A 21,965-nucleotide genomic window follows, 5' to 3' on the forward strand; every position below is an offset into this window, starting at 1 on the left:
GATTTTAGTCATGACCTTGAAATGCGGTCAGCAATATATTATATATTTTTTTGGATTATTTAGTTCTGAATCTTTTTAAAGCATTTGATAGATTAAAGACTTCCGTATGTTTTTGCTAAAGATAGCATATATTTTTTACTTGCAATAAAAACGTTATAGTGAAATTTAGAGACATAGAATTTTTGGACCAAAAATAAAGTGTCCCCGGTTATGAAACACTTCGAAAAATCCATAAATGAATATAAAAATAAAGAAGAAAATAAAGAAATACAAAATGAAAATAAAATATTACATTAATTTATTGACGGAAAACACCTTAAATGCAAAGTAATATATCAGTTTCTTAATTAAATCATCTAAACCTAAATTGTAAAAATGCAATGCAATGCAATGCAATGCATGTAAAAACAGGAAGTTCGAGATCTTAAATATGCGGATTTTGCTCTCATGTACCTGAAAAGTGTGTTGAAAATGTTTGTGATCATAAAAGTATTGAATAATCGTTTTTCTGAATTTTTATAACCGGAGAACTTCACTGTTTCACAACCGGGGCGAACATAAGTTTTGTAAAAATTTATATAATATTTTTGAGTAAATTATTTCACTTAAAATTTGTCTGTGTGAAGAAATAGAAGTTCGAAACCAAGGTTATATACATTTTACTGTTTTTTTCTGTTCTGCTTGGTTCACAAAAAAGTCCCTAAACATTCCAAAAAACTTTTTCCTACATGTTTTGTGAACACGTTTCCTACAAAACATTCTAAAAACTGTATGTTGATTGTTGTTTACTCAAAAGGTAGAGTACAATGAGAGACGAGACGTTGGTAGTAATGTGGTAGTGATAGTTTAATGAACACGTCAAAAACGAAGGATGTTCCTCAACTGGAGTCGTTTCACAACCGGGGACAAACCCCCACTATATTAATTCAAGGATGTAGTTTTATCTCTTTTGCCATTAACTGAAATCAAATTTCATTAAAGTAATCGATATTCAAAATAATAAAATTTCAGGTTCCAATTCCAAAAATACTCTCAAATAGTAATACCTGAGCATTAATTTACAAACGCCTTTTATTGTTTCCGTCATAGATGAATGTCCAGCCGACCAAATATGCGGGCCTGATCGCAGACCTGATGCCCAACATCCGTTTGATGCAGGGCTTCGGTCACTTTTTGTTTCGTTATGTTACCGGTCCGATATTAATTCGGAAGTTATACTCCTGGTGGAATCTGATAATGATTCTGCTACAGTTTTTCGCCATCGTCGGCAATCTGGTGCTGAATACGGATGACGTAAATGAACTGACCGCCAACACCATCACGACGCTGTTCTTTACCCATTCCGTGACGAAATTTATCTATTTTGCGGTCAATTCGGAAAACTTTTACCGAACACTGGGAGCGTGGAATCAGCCCAACGCCCATCCACTATTTGCCGAATCTGACGCCCGCTACCACTCGATTGCTTTGGCCAAGATGAGAAAGTTGCTCGTCATGGTAATGGCGACAACACTTCTCTCCGTCGTCGGTAAGTATCAAGGCTCCAAGGTAAAGCATCAGCTTTGGACCAAACTGAGTAAAATAATAATACTTCTGGTGCTAAATTAAGGGTGCTCACTCTGCATTACAAGCAGACTGAAATAATGCGACCGAATTTCCCTATGTAGGCTAAATTAATTACAGTTCTTCTTTTACTCTCGTCTTTTATGTTGACATCGAATTAATTATCTGCAGCCTGGATCACAATTACGTTCTTTGGCGACAGCGTAAAAAATGTACTCGACAAGGAAACTAACGAGACGTACACCGTGGAAATCCCTCGATTGCCGATTAAGGCCTGGTATCCGTGGAATGCGATGAGCGGCGTGCCGTACGTTTTTTCTTTCGTTTACCAGGCGAGTATTCTTCATTATAGGATAAACCGGTGGTGAAAAGTTTATCATAATAATATTTTATTTCACCGTCATTTTTAAATATATTTTTTTCAACGAATCAGGTTGTTCTTTTCTTAATTACATTTTTAACTATCCTTTATATTTTCCATTTGTTCGTAAATGTGTTTCTCATTTATGTTGAATTTTCGTTTCATCGCCAAATGAAATTTAAATTTATATTTAAACTATATTCATAAATTGTTTAATATCGACCCTTTCTGACAGGCCTATTTCCTGCTGTTCTCGATGTGCCAGGCCAACCTAGCCGATGTGCTGTTCTGTTCCTGGCTGCTTTTCGCCTGTGAACAACTGCAACATCTGAAGGTAATTGCTATTTGACTGCCACTGCCAGTGGGACCACGTTCGGTTCGCTTCACCGCAAACACAATAGGAAAAAGAAAATGATTTAAATCTTCATTATTCTTTGCTACGATGATGTACGGGTGATTCTCATACTGCCTGGCCTGTTCTTGTTTCAGGGTATTATGCGCCCGCTGATGGAGCTCTCAGCCTCGCTGGACACCTATCGACCTAACTCGGCTGCTCTATTCCGTGCCATTTCCGCCGGATCCAAGTCGGAACTGATCCTGAACGAAGGTAAGTGCTACGTTTAGTTGAACTCAATGGCCCGAAAGGAGGACTGTGCTTGTAATATGCTAAACGAAGTGAAGGACGGGTCAAAATAATGTAAAATATGTTCAGGTATAGTCGAGAAAAAACTTAATTAATTCAACTTTGTTGCCATCTGTTCAACTGCAGATGGAAATTTTTGTGTAAGTATAATTTCAATGAACTTATCAAGCTCTATTTCGCTGCCATAAAATAAAAACATTGAAAAGGTATTTTCTAAACAAAATAACATTATTTATTATATTTATAAGTCATCATCTTCTAACAAAATCTTTTAAAGTCAATTGCCGTGACCAGGGCTTAAAAAGGGATCGCAAGTTGAATGTGACTGCCGTGAATGCGAACTTTCCGCATTCAAACTCCGATTTTTGAACGATCATTTGACCGTTTTTTTAATCCAGTCAATTTGCCGCTTGCGCTGCTGCCGTCGTACAATTCATGCGGCATCTCAGCAAAAGCAAACAGTCGATCTCCCGTTTTGCTTTGCGCTTTGAGAATATAAACTGCAAACTGACTGGAAGCATACGGTGACGTATTTTTTCGTTTCTCTTTTTGTCTCCAAATCGGCTGCTCACAGTAATAGTTTGTCACCCGGACATCGGTCGGACGCAAGCAAAATATTCGTTTGTATTGGACGGAGTCCGACCGACTTCTTCCATGCACATGTAGTGGTTGTTTTTTTGTAGTATTGAATCATACGATTGTGCGGTTGCTTTTCGTTAGCGTGGTGATTGCCAGTCATTTGACTGTTTTGCAGTCATTCGCTGCTCCAAACGGTAAAGGCAACTTGATCGAAACGAAAATGTCAAAAAGCATTAGAACGCATTCATACTGTTGCGTGCATTCGGCGTTTGACTGAGCAAACTGCCAGTTGTGTTATGCATAGCATTCGTATTCCACCTCTAAACGGACGGTGTGAACTTGAATGCGCGTTGGTGTGACTGCGGTAGAAAAAAAGGATCGGTCGAAGCCCTGGCCGTGACAGTCAATCCGTTCCTATTTCGTAGTGAACAAATGGTTCAAGCTATTTTATAAGCGTGTTTCTATAAAATAAGTTATAATTGCATTGTATAGAACTATGCTCACCACTTAAAATTTTAAATAGTTGAGTGCAAGCGTTCAGCTGCGAGTAGAGTTTTGCCTTTGCTTTGGCCTTCACCACACCACTATTGATACTTACTAACAAACTACTTTCGTATGCAAGCACTACCGGGTCGATAGCACAAAATTATAATGCATCCCAAAACGAATTACCCTGCATGCTATAATTCACAGAGAAAGAGCCGGAAACTAAGGATTTCGATCTAAGCGGTATCTACAGCTCCAAGTCGGATTGGGGAGCACAGTTCCGTGCTCCGTCGACCTTGCAAACATTCGGTGAAAACGGAGTGAATGGGAATCCCAACGGACTTACCCGCAAACAGGAGATGATGGTCCGCAGTGCAATCAAATACTGGGTAGAGCGGCACAAGCACGTGGTCAGGTAAGTGATGATAACGGACGTTTACTTTATCAATTATGTATTTATTGTAGAAATACGGAAGAGATTCGTGCAATGCGGGTTCTACACTTTAAAGTTCTTATGATATTAGTATGTGCTTCATAACGTACGTAAAATAAGCTGAATAAGCGTTGAGCGCATTTTATATGCTACGACATATTTTGTTTCACTATCTAGCATAAAAAGAATATTTTTTTAATTTTGGATGTTTTCAAAAGCAGCATGTACTTTCGCGAAAACTGAAATATCAGACTTAAGGGAAATGTTCCCACTTTAGAAATCAACATGTATGGTTCTGTTTACCAATACCTAAATATGATTTGAGCACTTTGATTTCGCAACCGATGATAGCAAAAGCTTTTTTAGGATATTAAGCGAACGCACACTCTGCGCCCAGTGTATATGCAGCCATTCGAACACCTGTGCTTTATAGGTAGTACAAAATATTTGTTAGACTATCCCATGGGCGTTTACCTGAAGATACCATTTATTTCTGCTAATGTTTTGTGCAGGAGTTAGAGGAAAGTGGTACGGAATGCACCACTAAATTAAAACATCATTTCGCTGCAGAATATTTATTTCACGGTTTCTAAACATTTACAAGACTTTATGTTTTTTACGCATATTGCTGGTAAAATTTCATTTAAAAGCCCGATTTTATCCACCTGGTGGTGGAATCATTGTTATACCATAGTCGACACGTCTTTGCATAATTCAACTGTTAGTTAACGCTATGTTACGCGATGCTATGTTAAAGCATGTTAAAGTTAAAGTAAATTGTAAGCGGAAATATTAATCTTCAACATATGCATAGCCTATTAAGTTTATGTCCTGGTCTCAAAATATTGTTGAAAGGGTTGGCAAGAAAAAAATAATAACATCAAACCTTCAATAACTAAACAAAAGAGAGGAAACCAGCGTATATTTTTCCATATTGTTAAAAATTTAATACAGATATTTTGTACGGTACTTAAATTTTAGTTCAAACCGAACCATACTTCGATGTTTTTCGACCCAAGCACATAAAGTAAGGATCCTGGTAGAGATGAGGTCCCGACCACTTTTTTGCCTAAAACGCATATAGGCACTGTGCGACCGACATGTTTTAAGAAAACAAATCTCTGAAACTATTCACGTTTGAAACCACTTATTTCTTGACCAACCTTTTAGTCATGAATATCAGGCCATTCATTCCTTTGTTGATGCTTGTTCTCCAAAAATAACGTGTTCACCTTTGTATATTAAGGATGCAAACTGTTTCGTAAATTTCAAGTTTCGAACAGTTCAGTCACATCCTTCCTGCATGCATCCAATTCATGGTAAAGAACTGTATCTCTATGTTTTACGTTCCGAACTTCCAAAATTCGGTTACGTAATTGGACACTTTACCGAATAAAATGCCCAATTTGGAGCTCCTCAAGCGCCAATAGCTGATCTTCCGGAGTGTCTAATTTGTCGTGTTTCTATCTTTTTGTTCTTCAGCAGCATAGAGCCGGGGTGGCTCGTGTTGTTTCAAGCACTCGTCTCCAGTCAACTTGGTCTTGGGCCACTCGTCGCCAATTTCCTAGTCGCCTCAGAAGTCGCAAATCGCTTCCGACCTGGTCGAACCATCGTGCACGTTGGGCCCCCTGTTCCTGGTGCCGGTGGGGTTGTTGAAGAGGACTATTTTCGTCGCACTGTCATCCGGCATCCTTACGACGTGTCCGGCCCACCGTAGCCTGCTAACTTTCGCTAGATGTACGATGGGAGTCTCCCCAAGCAGTGCCTGTAGCTCGTGATTCATACACCTCCGCCACTCTCCGCTTTCAGTTTGTACTCTGCCAAACATCGTCCGCAGCAGTTTCCGCTCAAACACGGCAAGGGCGCGTATGTCCTCCGTAAGCAGCGTCACGGCTTCAAGTCCATAAAGAACTACCGGTAATGGCTTTATACATTGTTAGCTTCGTGCGGCGGCGTATGCTTCCTGATCGTAACGTTTTACGAAGAGCAAAGTAGGCCCGATTTCCCGCTTGAATGCGCCGCTGAATCTCCTTACTAGTGTTGTTGTCCGCGGTCACCAGCGATCCCAAATAAACGAACTCCTCTACCACTTCTAGTTCGTCGCCGTCAATGGTTACCGTCCGTGGGAGGCGCGCGTTTGTTTCCTTTGAGCCTCTTCCTTTCATGTGTTTGGTCTTCGACGCATTTATTTTTGGCCCAATTCTCCTAGACTCCGCTTTCAGTCTGGCGTAGATTGCCTCCTCCGTCGCCAAGTTCCTGGCAATGATATCGAAGTCATCTGCAAAGCCTAGAAGTTGGCTACTCTTGGTAGAAATCGTGCCTCTCGTTTCGATGCCCGCTCGTCGGATCACCCCCTCAAGAGCGATGTTGAACAGCATGCAGGATAAATCGTCACCTTGTCTCAACCCTCGCCGTGTCTCGAAGGGACTCGAGAGTGTCCCAGAGATGCGTACGAAACACATCACTCGATCCAATGTAGCTCTGATCAGTCGCGTCAGTTTGTCCGGATTACCGTATTCGTGTTGTATAATAGCTTATTGAACTATTTTACAGCTGATTCCTATGAAACAAGTGCTTGATAAGCTATTATACAACAAAAATGTTACTTGGGAAACCAAGCCTCAAACAACAGTCGCTGCGCAGTGCGAAGACTACACCAGGGGTGACATAGCCATTCTCGTTTTGAGTGATTTTGGTTCGTTTCATCACGAGAATCGCAATGTCACCTTAGGTGAAGCTAGTGTTTTTCCAAGTCTGAGGAGTGTCATTGAAACGATGTTTTGTTAGAAAGCTTTTTCGAAGTGTTACGTCTGTTAGTCTGTCCTAAAACAATTGAAACTACACACACCAAGTACGGGAAAACACATTAGGTAATTCTGAAACTCCCGTATTATCGAAAACTCCATTGTCAAATTTTGACAAGAGTTTCTGAAAAAAGTTTAAAGAATATGCCGTAATTCGGCGTACTTTTTTCAAAAACAAAAATATTTTGTTTACATAGCTCGGAAATTTGCTTAACCGAGACTTCGTTCTGCATTTAAGGGTATAGGGTCTTTTCTAATTCCCGTCGTAATAAGCATTGGCGTAGCTAGGTAATTCCCCTAGAGGGGGCCTAGGGGGTGCCTTCCAAAAAAAATTTCATTATGATCCAGTTACGCCGGCTGTCACCGATAGCACAGGGTTTTGTAGGGAAATACCAAACGGGCTTCATGAGAGCCCGCGCAATTACAGACCAGATGTTTACCATCCGACAGATCTTGCAGAAATATAGGGAGTACAACGTGCCCATGCACCACATCTTTATTAATTTCAAAGCAGCATACGATGCACTCGATCGAGATCGATCGATCGACCGTGCACGAACACGGTTTTCCGGATAAACTGGGGCTAATGATCAGAGCTATATTGGATCGAGGGATGTATTTCGTGTGTAACTCGGGGACACTTTTAAATTCTTCTTGCATACTATTCAATATCGCTCTTGAGGGGGTGGTCCGACGAAAGCGAAGTCTAGGAGGATTGGGTTAAACATAAGTGCCTCGAAGCCCAAATACATGAAAGAAAGAGGCTCAATAAATCAAACACGTGCCTCACACGGACGGTAACTGTTCACAGCGACGCTTGCCGGAAGCGGAAGGCACTGCGGATAATATTTGGCGGAGTACAAACTGAAAGCGGAGGGTGTCAGAGACGAATGAATCACGAGCTACAGAAACTATTAGGAGAGATTCCCATTGTCTTCTGGCGAAAGTCAGTAGGCTACCGTGGGCCGGGCATGTCGTAAAGATACCGGACGGCAGTGCGACGAAAACAACTCTTTTCAACAGCTGCACCAGCACCAAGAACAGGGAGGCTTAACGTGCGAAGATAGCTTCGGTTTTTAAATTACAATGGGGAAAAATTCTGGAGGGGGCCTGCATAATTCTGGAGGGGGTCTGGTACCCCAGGCACCCCCTCTAGCTACGCCAATGGTAATAAGTAAAGCCGTTCTAATTTTCAACATTTGTTGGATGGATTTAATGAATACTCCAAAAGTTCTTGTGCTGATTTGACTAAAACACACTTACCTTCCGATCCGTGAACTTTGAAATCACTGAAAAGCGACTATTAAAGCATATTATTGAAATTACGCAACTGACTTTATTGCTTATAAAATTCGTCGTACCGTTTTAAAATCCGTCCATCAAAATTTTTCATCGTCCTAATTAAAAATCGCAATAATGTTATTCTACAAAATTTCTGCAGGTCAGGCAAGTTTTCCTGGCTGTAGAATAACGACAATGCCTTGCGTGAATTATTTTCATTTATGAATGACGGAAATTAAAACGATTGGTCGACATTGTCTTCTTCGTCGCAGGGAAAAACGTAGGAAATTTGACTGGTAGGATTTCTTTAATGATAAAAAGCATTTAATTAGATCTCAGCTCACTTTGATTGATCATGTATGATAGACAACAAAGTAAATTTTTAGGGAATAACTAGTTTTGCATTGTGTGTCATAAAAATGCTGATATTTTTAATAATTTGTGTTGGATAGGACGGGAATAGGCAATTACGACGATATAGCAACATACCCTAGATAAATTATACTTCAACTAAAATCGTTAAAAAATTATTGTAAATTTTAGTGTGCTGGACATGATTGTTGCTTCGTCGAGTCTTTCCTCGGCGAATACCAAACTGGTTTTCGTGAGGGTCGCTCCATGACAGATCAGATGTTTACCCTGAGTCAGTTACTAGACAACTTACAGATACCTAATCTGTTTGTGGACTTTAAGACGGCGTACGATTCAGTCAAACGAAATGAACAGTGGCAGATAATGCTAGAACATGGTTTGCTGACAAAACTAGTTACGACAAAACTAGTTCGTGCGACCATGGGTCCAAATCATGCGTTAGAATAGCGGGTGAGACCTCAGCCGCTTTCGTGACTTTGGATGGACTGAAGCACTCTCACACCTGTTATTCAACGACGCCTTGGAAGTAGCAATACGAAGAGAAAACGAGGAAAGGAATGAAACTATCATCACGAAATCCCACATGTTACTTGGCTTTGCGGATGACGTCGATATAATCGGAATCAAACGTAGAGTAGTGGAAGAGGCCTTCAGGCCTTTTAAAAGGGAAGCGGTGAGATTGTGGCTTACCATTAACACCGCCAAAACAAAGTACATGTACATGATTGCTGGCAGGGAACGTGGGAGACCAAGTGGTGTTGGTGCCGAGGTGGAGTTAGATGGGGAACGATATGAAGTAGTGGAGGATTTTTTATACCTTGGTACACTCGTGACATGTGACAACGATGTAAGCTGCGAAGTAAAACGACGAATTGCAGCCGCGAATTGGGTTTTCTACGGCTAACGTAGTCAGCTGAAGCTCCGTAGTTTGCAAATTTGCACAAAACTAACGCTCTACAGAACACTAATCCTCCCGGTGGCCCTCTACGGACATGAATCATGGACGCTAAAGGAAGCTGATCGTCGAGAGCTTTGGGTTTATGAGCGTAAAATCCTGCGATCCAAACTTGGTGGCAAAACGGAAAATGGAGTGTGGCGCATGAATCACGAGATGTACCAAGTATACAAATGTGCTGGTATAGTGAAAGTAGTACAGTTTGGCAGGCTGCGGTGGGCTGAGCACGTGGCCAGAATGCCTGACGAAAGAGTAGCCAAAATTATTTTCAGCAGAGATCAGGTAAAGGCCTTAGACTCCGAGGCAGGCCCCGCACCCGATCGTCGCAGACGATGCACGTTCAGCTGGTGTTCGTGGGGATTTGAGAACAGCTGCCCAGAACCGTCAGTACTGGAGGACCATAATTCGTTCGGCGCAGGATCGTTGCCACTTAAGTAAGTAAAGTAAAGTAAAGCACACGATTGCTCATAACTTTCAACCGCGAAACGCTGTGTCTCAACAGGGGCTTCGAATCCACAAGCACCAGTGCAAAACGAAATATTTCGACAGAATTCTTTTCGTTAAAGCACTTCGAGCAGAGATTGGTCCGTAACGCAGATGGGTTGACGGAAAGGCTAGTGAGAGTCTGTGACACAGCCGTGCCTTAGAAATGTGAACCCTGGAAGTTCGAGCTAGATGTCTCAGAGCAAGAAGAGGTGCACATCGAGCAAGATCTGAATCGGACAGGGAGGAGCGTAGAGAAGTCTACAGGGCGGCTGGGGACACGCTGAAACAGGAGATCAAGCGGTGCAAACTCTAGCTGTTTCAAGGAGCTGTGCCGAGATACTGATGTCATCTAATGGGGAGACGCATACCGCACCACCATAGGAAAGTTGTAATGTCCGTCGATACCCGCTGAAGCATGTCCAAACAAACTTCAGGGGACCGTCGAGAGACTCTTTCCGCAGCATGCCCCAACCATTTAGCCCCGACACCCTATCCTGAGCAAGAGAATGGCAACGAGGAACTTGTGGTAGTCGCAAAACGATTGAAGGCAAGAAAAGCACCCAGGATGGACAGATGGAAGGCACAAAAGCTTGTATTTCTACTTCAACCAGGTAAACCACCGGATGATCCTGCTTCGTATAGGCCTATATGTTTGTTGGATACTCCTGGAAAGAATCATTCTCAACAAATTGACGACATACACGGGAAGCGAACACGGATTTTCGAATAAACAAATAGTTTTCTGAAAAGGAAAGTTCACGATAGATGCAATCCGGACAGTAATCGAGGGAGCCGAGAAAACATTGATGCAGAAGCGGCGGGGAGATCGATACTGTGCCGTGATAACTATAGCCGTCACATTCACAAACACATTCAATAATGCCAGTTTGGGAAGCAATCGCCCTTGCGTTGCACAAAATGAGGGTCCCCAAATATCTGTACAGAATTCTGAGAAGCTATTTTCAGAATCGTGTGCTGGTCTAGAATATGTCAATTGGGCAAAAGTCCATTAGAATCACATCAGGAGTTTCTCAAGGCTCGATTCTTGCTCCAACGCTTTGGAATGGAATGTACAACGGTGTGTTAAAGCTGCCTAAAAGTTTTGAGATTGTCGGTTTCGCGGTCGAGGTAGTACTAACAGTCACATGTAAGTCGCTGGATGAGGTGGAAATGCTGGCGACCGATGCCATAGTCATTATATCAAACGGGATGCATGAAGTGAAACTCCTGTTAGCTCACCACAAGACGGAAGTACTAGAGATTGTTAACCGTAAAGCAGTGAAGCAGGCACAAATCACAATCGAAGATCATGTCATAATCTCGCAACGGAGAAATATCTGGGAGTGATGTGAGACAACCTGCTGAGCTTCAATAGCCACGTTGACTACGCATTAGCTAGGGTAATGCGGAATAATTCTTTACGAAGGAGTAGTAGAAGACGTCTTTTGACCAGTGTATCCTCGCCGATTCTGAGGTATGGCAGTCCCGCTTGGATTGCAACATTAAATACTAAACAAAATCAAGCGAAGCTGAAGGGTATTTTTATAATCATGGTCATGCAGGTCGCAAGTGCGTACAGGTGTACCATCTCGCCGGTGGCAATATGCGTTATCGCCGGTATGATTCCCATCGCATCGGTGTCATTTTGATGGATTATAGCGAGTGTTACAGGTAGAAGGAAACCAGAGGCATAAGGAAACTGGTGCAAGTGGAGCCAGTTGCAGTGGGAAACGGCGATGAACGGTAGATAGACCCATAGACTAATATCTAATCTCTTGACGTAGGTGAACAGAAAGCACGGAGAAGTTAACTTCCATCTGACGCAGTTTCTGTCTGGTCACGGCTATTTTAGACAGTATCTACACCGGTTCGGAAACCGCTCTTTCCGAAATGTAGAAACGTGGATGAAACGCCAGAGCATGTAGTGTTCGACTGTTCTAGATTTGAGGCAATGCGAAGAGAGATGCTACTCTTAACCCTGAGAGTATTGTCGTCAAATTTTGACGGATCACTAACGCAAATGGAGAAACGAGCAGCGATCAAATATCGGCGAATTGGACACAACGCAAGAAACTGAATGGGTCGATTCGTGTATCGCGAGAAGCTACCCGTTCTGCAAATCGGTTGTCAACGCTGATCATAACGCCTACTCCTTAATTGTTTTAGTAGAATCATTTAAAAATCTCTCTGCCAAGTTAACACTTTGAGGAAAGGATCTGTAGAGGACAGTGGTTGGAGAATTCACGAACAAATGAACATTTGAATCGATGAACGTCCCTCATGAACATAGGGTAGGACTGTCTAGAACGCACCGTGGGGGTAGAATGACCCATGCTATTAATTGCTTAAAAACGCGGAAACTATTTGGTAACATTATGAATGCGCATTTTATTTTGGTGTAAAACACGCTAATTCATAATTATGTAGCATGTAAAAGCATCAAACATAGCCACATCCAATAAAATCAAGCGATTATCCGCGATCTCATTCCGCATGTAAGAAATCACGGTTTTCTCTTAAGCTTTTACCACTAGTCGGTATGCGAATTTCATAATAAATACAGTCTATTTAATTGATATACTGTCAAACTCGATGATTCATCATAAAAACGGCATTAACTATGCATATTTTTCACATATATTGCAAAAAACTTCAAAATACAAAACAGGGGCAGAATGCATCACAGCGGGGTCGAACATTTATAAAATATTTTTAATTTGCAGTACATCTTTTGTTTCGGATTATTTATTAAAAATGTAGCAATAATATGTATTGTATAGGACTTAGAATTTGCCTTAAACCTAATTGTACATTGTTTAACTTATTATATTTTATCACACATCAGTTGCAGAAAAGTAGATGATTAAATTTTATTGCCAATTATGTTGAGATATGAACCCATTATGTCCCAGCAAACAAGCGTTTGCAACAAACGCTATAACGAACGCTTTCGCCATTTCGGCAGCCTAGTTTTAGGAGTTTATCCAACACGTGATTGAATGGTAAATTTTTTGGTTGCGTTTAACGCCTAGCTGGGCAAACTTGGAACGTTTTGTCCAAGGGTTTTGGCGTTCTGCCTCACATAATGATTTTGACTCTTGCCAAAAATCGTCAAAAATAACAAAAATACTGGTTTTTGGAAATTTCACCAGGAGTAAGTGTAAAAAAGATCCCAAAGTCTTCTAGAAGTTGAAAAACGTAGAACAAACACGCCGTTGCTCTGCAAAATGATGTTTTGCTTAAGCGGTGCATTCTGCACCACCTTACCCTACACTATTCGCTTCTGCTGCCGTTGATGCATTTATCGGCAATTGACTTTATCACGAGTATAGCTCATCATGAACATAGCAAGTTCGTTCAAGAATTGAATGTTGAACATTGAACGCGGCCGATTTAATGGATATAATATACCCGGGAATACCAGAAAGTGTGATAATAATATTAACGAGAATAGAGAATAGTTTAAAGTAGTACTAGTGGCTTTTGAAACAACAGAATGTTTTATTTCTTTTGCGTCGTATACGACATTCGTATCACAGAGAACAGACAATTATGTTCATATAAAATATCACGCAAACGGTGTGTAAGCTTTTAAACAAGACAGTAGCGACATCTCTCTTAACGCCCAGACACAACGCATACGGATTTTACTGCGTTGCGGATATTTGACAGAAAACCCATGGAAAAACTGTCAAATTGCCGCAACGTAGTAAAATCCGTATGCATTGTGTCTAGGCCTTTAGGGTGCGCCAGTTGTCCGACATCCGCGTTGCCAAATTTATTATATATTCTTGTCATTTTCTGCATATTCGAAATACTGGCAACTCTAATGTTAGTTACTGTAGCAACCTAGCAACGGTTGTAGCAACGAATCGATTTTGTTTATGTTATTTGTTGAACACGGCTAAACATAGAAAACAGAAACCAAATTGCAGTTCAATTTTTCCTTTATTTTGATAAGAATGGCTAATAGGCATCGTATTTAGTGTTTTCCGCATTGGATTGTACCATTTCATCGTTACACGCAGCATGACCCCACCGCGGTGGTACTAGAAGTGAACTTTTCATCTTTGAGCACCAGAAAACTTTTACCACTTCATTGAAGGCCGCCGGTGGTGGAACGTTTGGCTTTGATTCATTGATCTCGGAGATGGCGGCCGCTAAAATCGCGGCCTGTATGCCAATGGATCGTTCATTGTTCAAATTCGTAATCAAAATCCAGGATTTAAATTGAATTAGTCAAATATTGCTATTTTTGATAAATATTTACCTTTATTTTAGTGCGATGGATTGAGTAAACAATACGTCAGTTGCTGTAGCAACTATATTAAATGTTTTGGTGAAAATCCGACGAAAGCTTTGATATGAATTGACAGACATTATCAAGCAAAGCCCATTCTGTTAGTGGAGTGAGCGCCACGTAACGGCAGCATTACCACATACTTTCAAAATGGCCGCTGAGCTTTTACACACGTTGTGGGTTCAAGATGAATGTCTGTTCTCTGTGATTCGTATATTCAGCGATGCTATGAAGCGTGAATGTATGCGGCTTATTCGACGTGGCGAATTGAACCATTCATTTTGGTCAATACTCGTGATAACAGTGCTTACCGAAGCTTGGTGTTTATATGAAATTTCCGAATTCTCCAACCTCTGCCCGTACATGTTGGGGTTCGTATATCACTGTACTACGCTCTGGATGTGCCAATAATTAACCTTAACGAATAACTTTTAAACATTGCTTCATCTTCTATATGATAGCAAACATGCAAGTTAACTTTTATGACCGCACACAATGCATCAATAATGAATATTCAATTTGCCTCGTTAGTAAAATTGTATACAACCGCAGAAATAGGGTAAGGAACGAATTAAGCAGTGTCACCTATTTTAATCAGTTGAAAATAAATGAGCCGAAAATGCACTTTTTTATTCATATTTTCAAAATCTTTTGATAGGAACATCTTCACAAATCACTTAACCATAGATTTAATTCACACAAACATAATTTACTGGGTTTCCGACAAGTAATATGATGAACTAAAAATTGTTGTCCAAAAACGTACATTTTTCAGCTGCTGAAGGCAATCGCCACCTCGCTACTAACGAATCCATAACATTTTCAGCACTGATTACAAGCACTCTAAAAGTCAAGCACTCAATTGTCACATACCATATTATTCACTATCCTTTTTGCCTTTCTACTATATGAATATATAGTATAAAGGTATAGGAATCACTCGAAAAACCGAAAATCGAAAGAAAGCCTAGTGGGACGAATGTCATATACCATTCGACTCAGTTTCGAAAACTGAGAACTTTCTGTGTGTGTGTGTGTGTATGTGTGTGTGTGTGTGTGTGTGTGGAACGCTTTTGATTGAGCCAGCATTTCTCGGAGATGGCTGGACCGATTTTAATGATCTTAGTGTCAAATGGAAGGTCTAGGTGTCCCATTGTTCGCTATTTAATTTCATACTGATCGGACTTTTAGTTCAAAAGTTATGTATAAAAATATGAAAAATATGGGACTTCATTATCTCATAGGTCCCTTAACCGATTTGAATAAAATTGATTGCATATGAAAGGGGAGTCTTTTAAAACCTTAACTCCGAGATTTCATGACGAATGGGCTTGTGGTTTGAATGTTACATGAAGAAATGTGAAAAAAATGTATTTAAAACTGCTTTTTGTTGCATATAAGCATTAATTCATTAGGAAACATCCTACAATTTATTATCATTTGAAAGTTACTGTTGAGATCTATAAAACGAGACAAAGTTACTGAAAATCGGACGATTGATTCAAAAGTTATTCAAACTTTAACACTTCAGCGCCGTATATTAAACCGTTAAAATGTATAAAATCGAAATAAATTAATCAAGGGTCGATTGTATTCAATGTATGTGTTATGTATGTGTATGTATGTATGCATGCGTGTATGTATGTATGTATGTATGTATGCATGAATGTATGTATGTATGTATGTATGTATGTATGCGTGTATGTGTATATGCGATTTTCAATTTTAAAATTTGCATAGAAATACAAGAAGAGTGAGGAACATTTCAATTGTCATTTTCTTTACTTGGTGTTACTCGCAATCGGACGAGCAAAGCAAAAAGCGAAGAAAAGTATTTGATTTAATCATATAGGTATAGTGGTGTATAGTATTTAAAATACTAATGAGTTGATTTTCCCAAATAAATTTATACCAATTTCAAACAAATTTTGCTCATCAATAGATGCTTTTCCAATCAATAGATGCTAGAGCTTAGAAATTTTATATGAAAAAGAGGAAGAAATACTATTAATTCTGTACAATTTGTTTTCGCTAGTGACACTTTAAAAGATAATATGTCATATGTCATGTATCATATTTTAAAACATAAATTAATATGGGTCCACTCATATCAGGAAAAATAACAAGCGCCGAAAATTATGTCGGTCATATGGCCATCCTCAAGCATGTTTATTGCGCTGCTTTTGTTTCTTTGATCTCACCGCTATTTATCTAACCGCTAACATTTTAGCTAGCGAGTAGCACGTTCGCTAGGTTTTAAATGTGCTAACGCTTCTATTACCTTCCGAACTTATCGGAAGCTAATGAAAGCGCTAACAGATTTGAAACCTAGCGAACGCACTATTTGCTGGCTAAAAGGTTAGCAGCTAGCTGATTAGCGGTACCCACCTCTGAGGAACGGATATTTAAAAATATAGTCAAGTTAATTATAGATGTTCCTAGGAAATTAAAAAATATTTATTGCGGCAGTAGAAAGGCTAGGTCACACCGCTAGGTGGATTAATTCGGGTTTTTCTATTATCTAAGGCTTTGTCACTAGCCAAAAGTTCTATTATTTTATAACAAAACTGAAAATAAATTCTGAATTGACGGAACCTGTTCACCAGTAGCAGCAGCTGCAGCATAACTGATGAACTATCGTGTTGCCAAGACACTGTTTCGGTTCTGGAAATAAGAATTATAGGTTTGAAATTAACTGAAACCTCCAACGTGGTTCAATACTTTAAAGAGAAATGTATGTTCATAATTAATTTTTCTTTATTAAAAACAACAGAAAAGACAGCTTTTTCAATAACTTTCGAAGATTTTCTCAGTGATTTAATAAAGCAACGATGTCTTTCAATGTTATTTGCTTTGACAACACTGTTCTGAGTCGGACCGTGTGTACTGCTATGTTTATCTCTTTTGTTCTCACACCATCCTTATGAACAGTAAGTGAGACGTCAAACTCGCAGTTTCCCATAAGAACACTACAGAATAAAAAAGACGACGAATACCGTTTGCCGAACGGTGCGGTGAGTGTATGCCCCGATAAACAATTTAGACAGATGGCATTTCACGCATCTATTCCGATTACGCATCAGATGCCGATTAGTAGGTCGCGGATAGGAACGCGAACTTACTGATTAGGGGGAAAAGTTCGAGGGATTTTTTACGGGGACGTAAAAAAATTCAGATTTCAGGATTGCTTAAAAAAGCACCTTGAGGGTGAAAATATGTTCGGTCTGATCAAAATTAGTTCCACCGCTCCAACTTTTAAAGCGGAAAATCAAAAGTTTAGCTCAACAATAGTGTCTTCCAATGGTAACAGCTTGAAGAACTAAAGATAGCAAGAAAAATGGTATGCTGATATCCCCCACTTAGTCAACCCATCGCTTGTAATAAGGTAAAACAATCAGTGACCCGCTTAGACTGCTTAAAACCGGTGCTTTACCCTAATATTAGTTTGCGAAAACATTGAAACATTTATAGTGCCACACTAATTCACTGCGGATTCTGAGTTATCCAAAATTTTGCTTCCTCTATACAGACTCGTTTCGGCCATTGGCGATACATACGGAGCGGCTCTTCTGCTGCACATGTTAACCTCGACCATCAAGCTGACTCTGCTGGCCTATCAGGCGACGAAAATCGATGGACTCAACGTGTACGGACTGACCGTTATCGGCTATTTGGTGTACGCCCTCGCTCAGGTGTTCCTGTTTTGCATCTTCGGCAATCGACTGATTGAAGAGGTAATCTAATGAATCCGTCGTCGGTCGTTTATTTGGGATTTGATTCACATCTAACAGACTGCAGCCTAACTCTTTCATCTGTGGATTGTGGTTCAGAATATGTCATATTTTTAGCCAACCACTAGAATGCATCGAGTTTGCACATGAATATTCAATTTATCTCGTTCGCAGAGTTCATCAGTGATGGAGGCCGCCTACTCATGCCATTGGTACGACGGTTCAGAAGAAGCCAAAACATTCGTGCAGATCGTTTGTCAACAGTGCCAGAAAGCGATGACCATTTCGGGGGCTAAGTTTTTCACCGTTTCATTAGATCTATTCGCTTCGGTAGGATTAGTTGCTACGGAGAAATCAGGTTCTTATGATTAACAATATCGTGTACTTTCAGGTTCTAGGAGCAGTTGTCACCTATTTCATGGTGTTGGTGCAGCTGAAGTAAGCGCCCTAAATGCTTACGATAGTTTATTAATGTGACCTTTAATGCAAATTTAACGGCAATACATGACACAACATTGGACTTGCTCTACAAGATCATCTTCTCTTTATGAACAAACTAGACAGTAGAATTTTGTTGAATAGTAGTTATATAGTGCTAGTCAAATTAATGTTAATAAAATTCAATTCTATGACAAAGAGTACAATTTTTAGAGCGAAATGCCGTAGAGCCTGCTGAGAATAAAATATTTTGTAACAACATATGTGCAACATTTATTGAAAATGAAGTTTAAATATAAAATGACATTACAACAACTTCTTTTCAGTACCTTTAAGGGACAGGTTTTCTATTGTTTCGTTTCTTTACATTCTTCACTTAGACAAAAAAAATCAGAATTGTATCGTTTCGCTACGTTTTTTCCCAGCTTTATAGTGTCTTTCATTGTTTTTTGTTCTAAGGCATTGAATTAGTTAGTTTTGACCAATTTTAATCAATCACAAATGACTTTCTTGGTTTACTTTGCAAACAGTGCTACTGAAATACTTTTTCATTGAAGAAATACTTGATATGAGCCAATGGCTATGCCATGACAACTCATGTTAGGGCAATTGGTAAAACCTGAATCCGAAAAGCAGTACAGTTTTCATCAATGAACCTCACGCAGTAATCAATTAGGTTTGTATAACAACCTTGGGAACACCTCAGAGATGGAATCACATTCGCATGGAAATGTTCCATCTCATACCACATAGAATATGTAATATAAAGTGTTGTGGTTTGGGGTCAGTAGTGAATCAAACTCGTAAGGATTACACACCTGTGTAGGGAGGGACGGAAGGATCTAATCACAAACGAGCGGGAAGTGGTCGACAGGTGGAAGCAGTTCTTCGATGAGCATTTCAATGGCGATATAATAGAAGAAGACGCAACGGAAGTTAACCTAGGAGTCCCTAGAAACGATAACAAAATATTTTCGTGGTTTCCAGGACGCCAAACGATACACCAGAACGCGAACAGCTATGGCATATAATGCACGAATACGACTTTGCGGACAAACTGACACTTGACTTGACTAAAACTTGACTAAAACACACTTACCTTCCGATCCGTGAACTTTGAAATCACTGAAAAGCGACTATTAAAGCATATTATTGAAATTACGCAACTGACTTTATTGCTTATAAAATTCGTCGTACCGTTTTAAAATCCGTCCATCAAAATTTTTCATCGTCCTAATTAAAAATCGCAATAATGTTATTCTACAAAATTTCTGCAGGTCAGGCAAGTTTTCCTGGCTGTAGAATAACGACAATGCCTTGCGTGAATTATTTTCATTTATGAATGACGGAAATTAAAACGATTGGTCGACATTGTCTTCTTCGTCGCAGGGAAAAACGTAGGAAATTTGACTGGTAGGATTTCTTTAATGATAAAAAGCATTTAATTAGATCTCAGCTCACTTTGATTGATCATGTATGATAGACAACAAAGTAAATTTTTAGGGAATAACTAGTTTTGCATTGTGTGTCATAAAAATGCTGATATTTTTAATAATTTGTGTTGGATAGGACGGGAATAGGCAATTACGACGATATAGCAACATACCCTAGATAAATTATACTTCAACTAAAATCGTTAAAAAATTATTGTAAATTTTAGTGTGCTGGACATGATTGTTGCTTCGTCGAGTCTTTCCTCGGCGAATACCAAACTGGTTTTCGTGAGGGTCGCTCCATGACAGATCAGATGTTTACCCTGAGTCAGTTACTAGACAACTTACAGATACCTAATCTGTTTGTGGACTTTAAGACGGCGTACGATTCAGTCAAACGAAATGAACAGTGGCAGATAATGCTAGAACATGGTTTGCTGACAAAACTAGTTACGACAAAACTAGTTCGTGCGACCATGGGTCCAAATCATGCGTTAGAATAGCGGGTGAGACCTCAGCCGCTTTCGTGACTTTGGATGGACTGAAGCACTCTCACACCTGTTATTCAACGACGCCTTGGAAGTAGCAATACGAAGAGAAAACGAGGAAAGGAATGAAACTATCATCACGAAATCCCACATGTTACTTGGCTTTGCGGATGACGTCGATATAATCGGAATCAAACGTAGAGTAGTGGAAGAGGCCTTCAGGCCTTTTAAAAGGGAAGCGGTGAGATTGTGGCTTACCATTAACACCGCCAAAACAAAGTACATGTACATGATTGCTGGCAGGGAACGTGGGAGACCAAGTGGTGTTGGTGCCGAGGTGGAGTTAGATGGGGAACGATATGAAGTAGTGGAGGATTTTTTATACCTTGGTACACTCGTGACATGTGACAACGATGTAAGCTGCGAAGTAAAACGACGAATTGCAGCCGCGAATTGGGTTTTCTACGGCTAACGTAGTCAGCTGAAGCTCCGTAGTTTGCAAATTTGCACAAAACTAACGCTCTACAGAACACTAATCCTCCCGGTGGCCCTCTACGGACATGAATCATGGACGCTAAAGGAAGCTGATCGTCGAGAGCTTTGGGTTTATGAGCGTAAAATCCTGCGATCCAAACTTGGTGGCAAAACGGAAAATGGAGTGTGGCGCATGAATCACGAGATGTACCAAGTATACAAATGTGCTGGTATAGTGAAAGTAGTACAGTTTGGCAGGCTGCGGTGGGCTGAGCACGTGGCCAGAATGCCTGACGAAAGAGTAGCCAAAATTATTTTCAGCAGAGATCAGGTAAAGGCCTTAGACTCCGAGGCAGGCCCCGCACCCGATCGTCGCAGACGATGCACGTTCAGCTGGTGTTCGTGGGGATTTGAGAACAGCTGCCCAGAACCGTCAGTACTGGAGGACCATAATTCGTTCGGCGCAGGATCGTTGCCACTTAAGTAAGTAAAGTAAAGTAAAGCACACGATTGCTCATAACTTTCAACCGCGAAACGCTGTGTCTCAACAGGGGCTTCGAATCCACAAGCACCAGTGCAAAACGAAATATTTCGACAGAATTCTTTTCGTTAAAGCACTTCGAGCAGAGATTGGTCCGTAACGCAGATGGGTTGACGGAAAGGCTAGTGAGAGTCTGTGACACAGCCGTGCCTTAGAAATGTGAACCCTGGAAGTTCGAGCTAGATGTCTCAGAGCAAGAAGAGGTGCACATCGAGCAAGATCTGAATCGGACAGGGAGGAGCGTAGAGAAGTCTACAGGGCGGCTGGGGACACGCTGAAACAGGAGATCAAGCGGTGCAAACTCTAGCTGTTTCAAGGAGCTGTGCCGAGATACTGATGTCATCTAATGGGGAGACGCATACCGCACCACCATAGGAAAGTTGTAATGTCCGTCGATACCCGCTGAAGCATGTCCAAACAAACTTCAGGGGACCGTCGAGAGACTCTTTCCGCAGCATGCCCCAACCATTTAGCCCCGACACCCTATCCTGAGCAAGAGAATGGCAACGAGGAACTTGTGGTAGTCGCAAAACGATTGAAGGCAAGAAAAGCACCCAGGATGGACAGATGGAAGGCACAAAAGCTTGTATTTCTACT

At 40.5% G+C, this 21,965-nt stretch overlaps 1 protein-coding gene across 1 annotated transcript; it reads left to right on the forward strand.

The window, feature by feature from the left end:
* The first annotated feature begins 1,089 nt into the window (after nucleotides 1–1,089).
* Nucleotides 1,090–18,436, forward strand: LOC128742790 (odorant receptor coreceptor). The gene is made up of 8 exons (XM_053839246.1): nucleotides 1,090–1,528; nucleotides 1,735–1,895; nucleotides 2,160–2,258; nucleotides 2,414–2,531; nucleotides 3,840–4,047; nucleotides 17,793–17,997; nucleotides 18,169–18,324; nucleotides 18,386–18,436. Exons 1-8 carry the CDS (start codon nucleotides 1,090–1,092, stop codon nucleotides 18,434–18,436), a joined length of 1,437 nt encoding a protein of 478 aa, XP_053695221.1.
* Nucleotides 18,437–21,965: the final 3,529 nt, after the last annotated feature.

This window comes from Sabethes cyaneus, chromosome 3, assembly GCF_943734655.1.
Source record: "Sabethes cyaneus chromosome 3, idSabCyanKW18_F2, whole genome shotgun sequence".
NCBI classification, from domain to species: Eukaryota; Metazoa; Arthropoda; class Insecta; order Diptera; family Culicidae; genus Sabethes; species Sabethes cyaneus.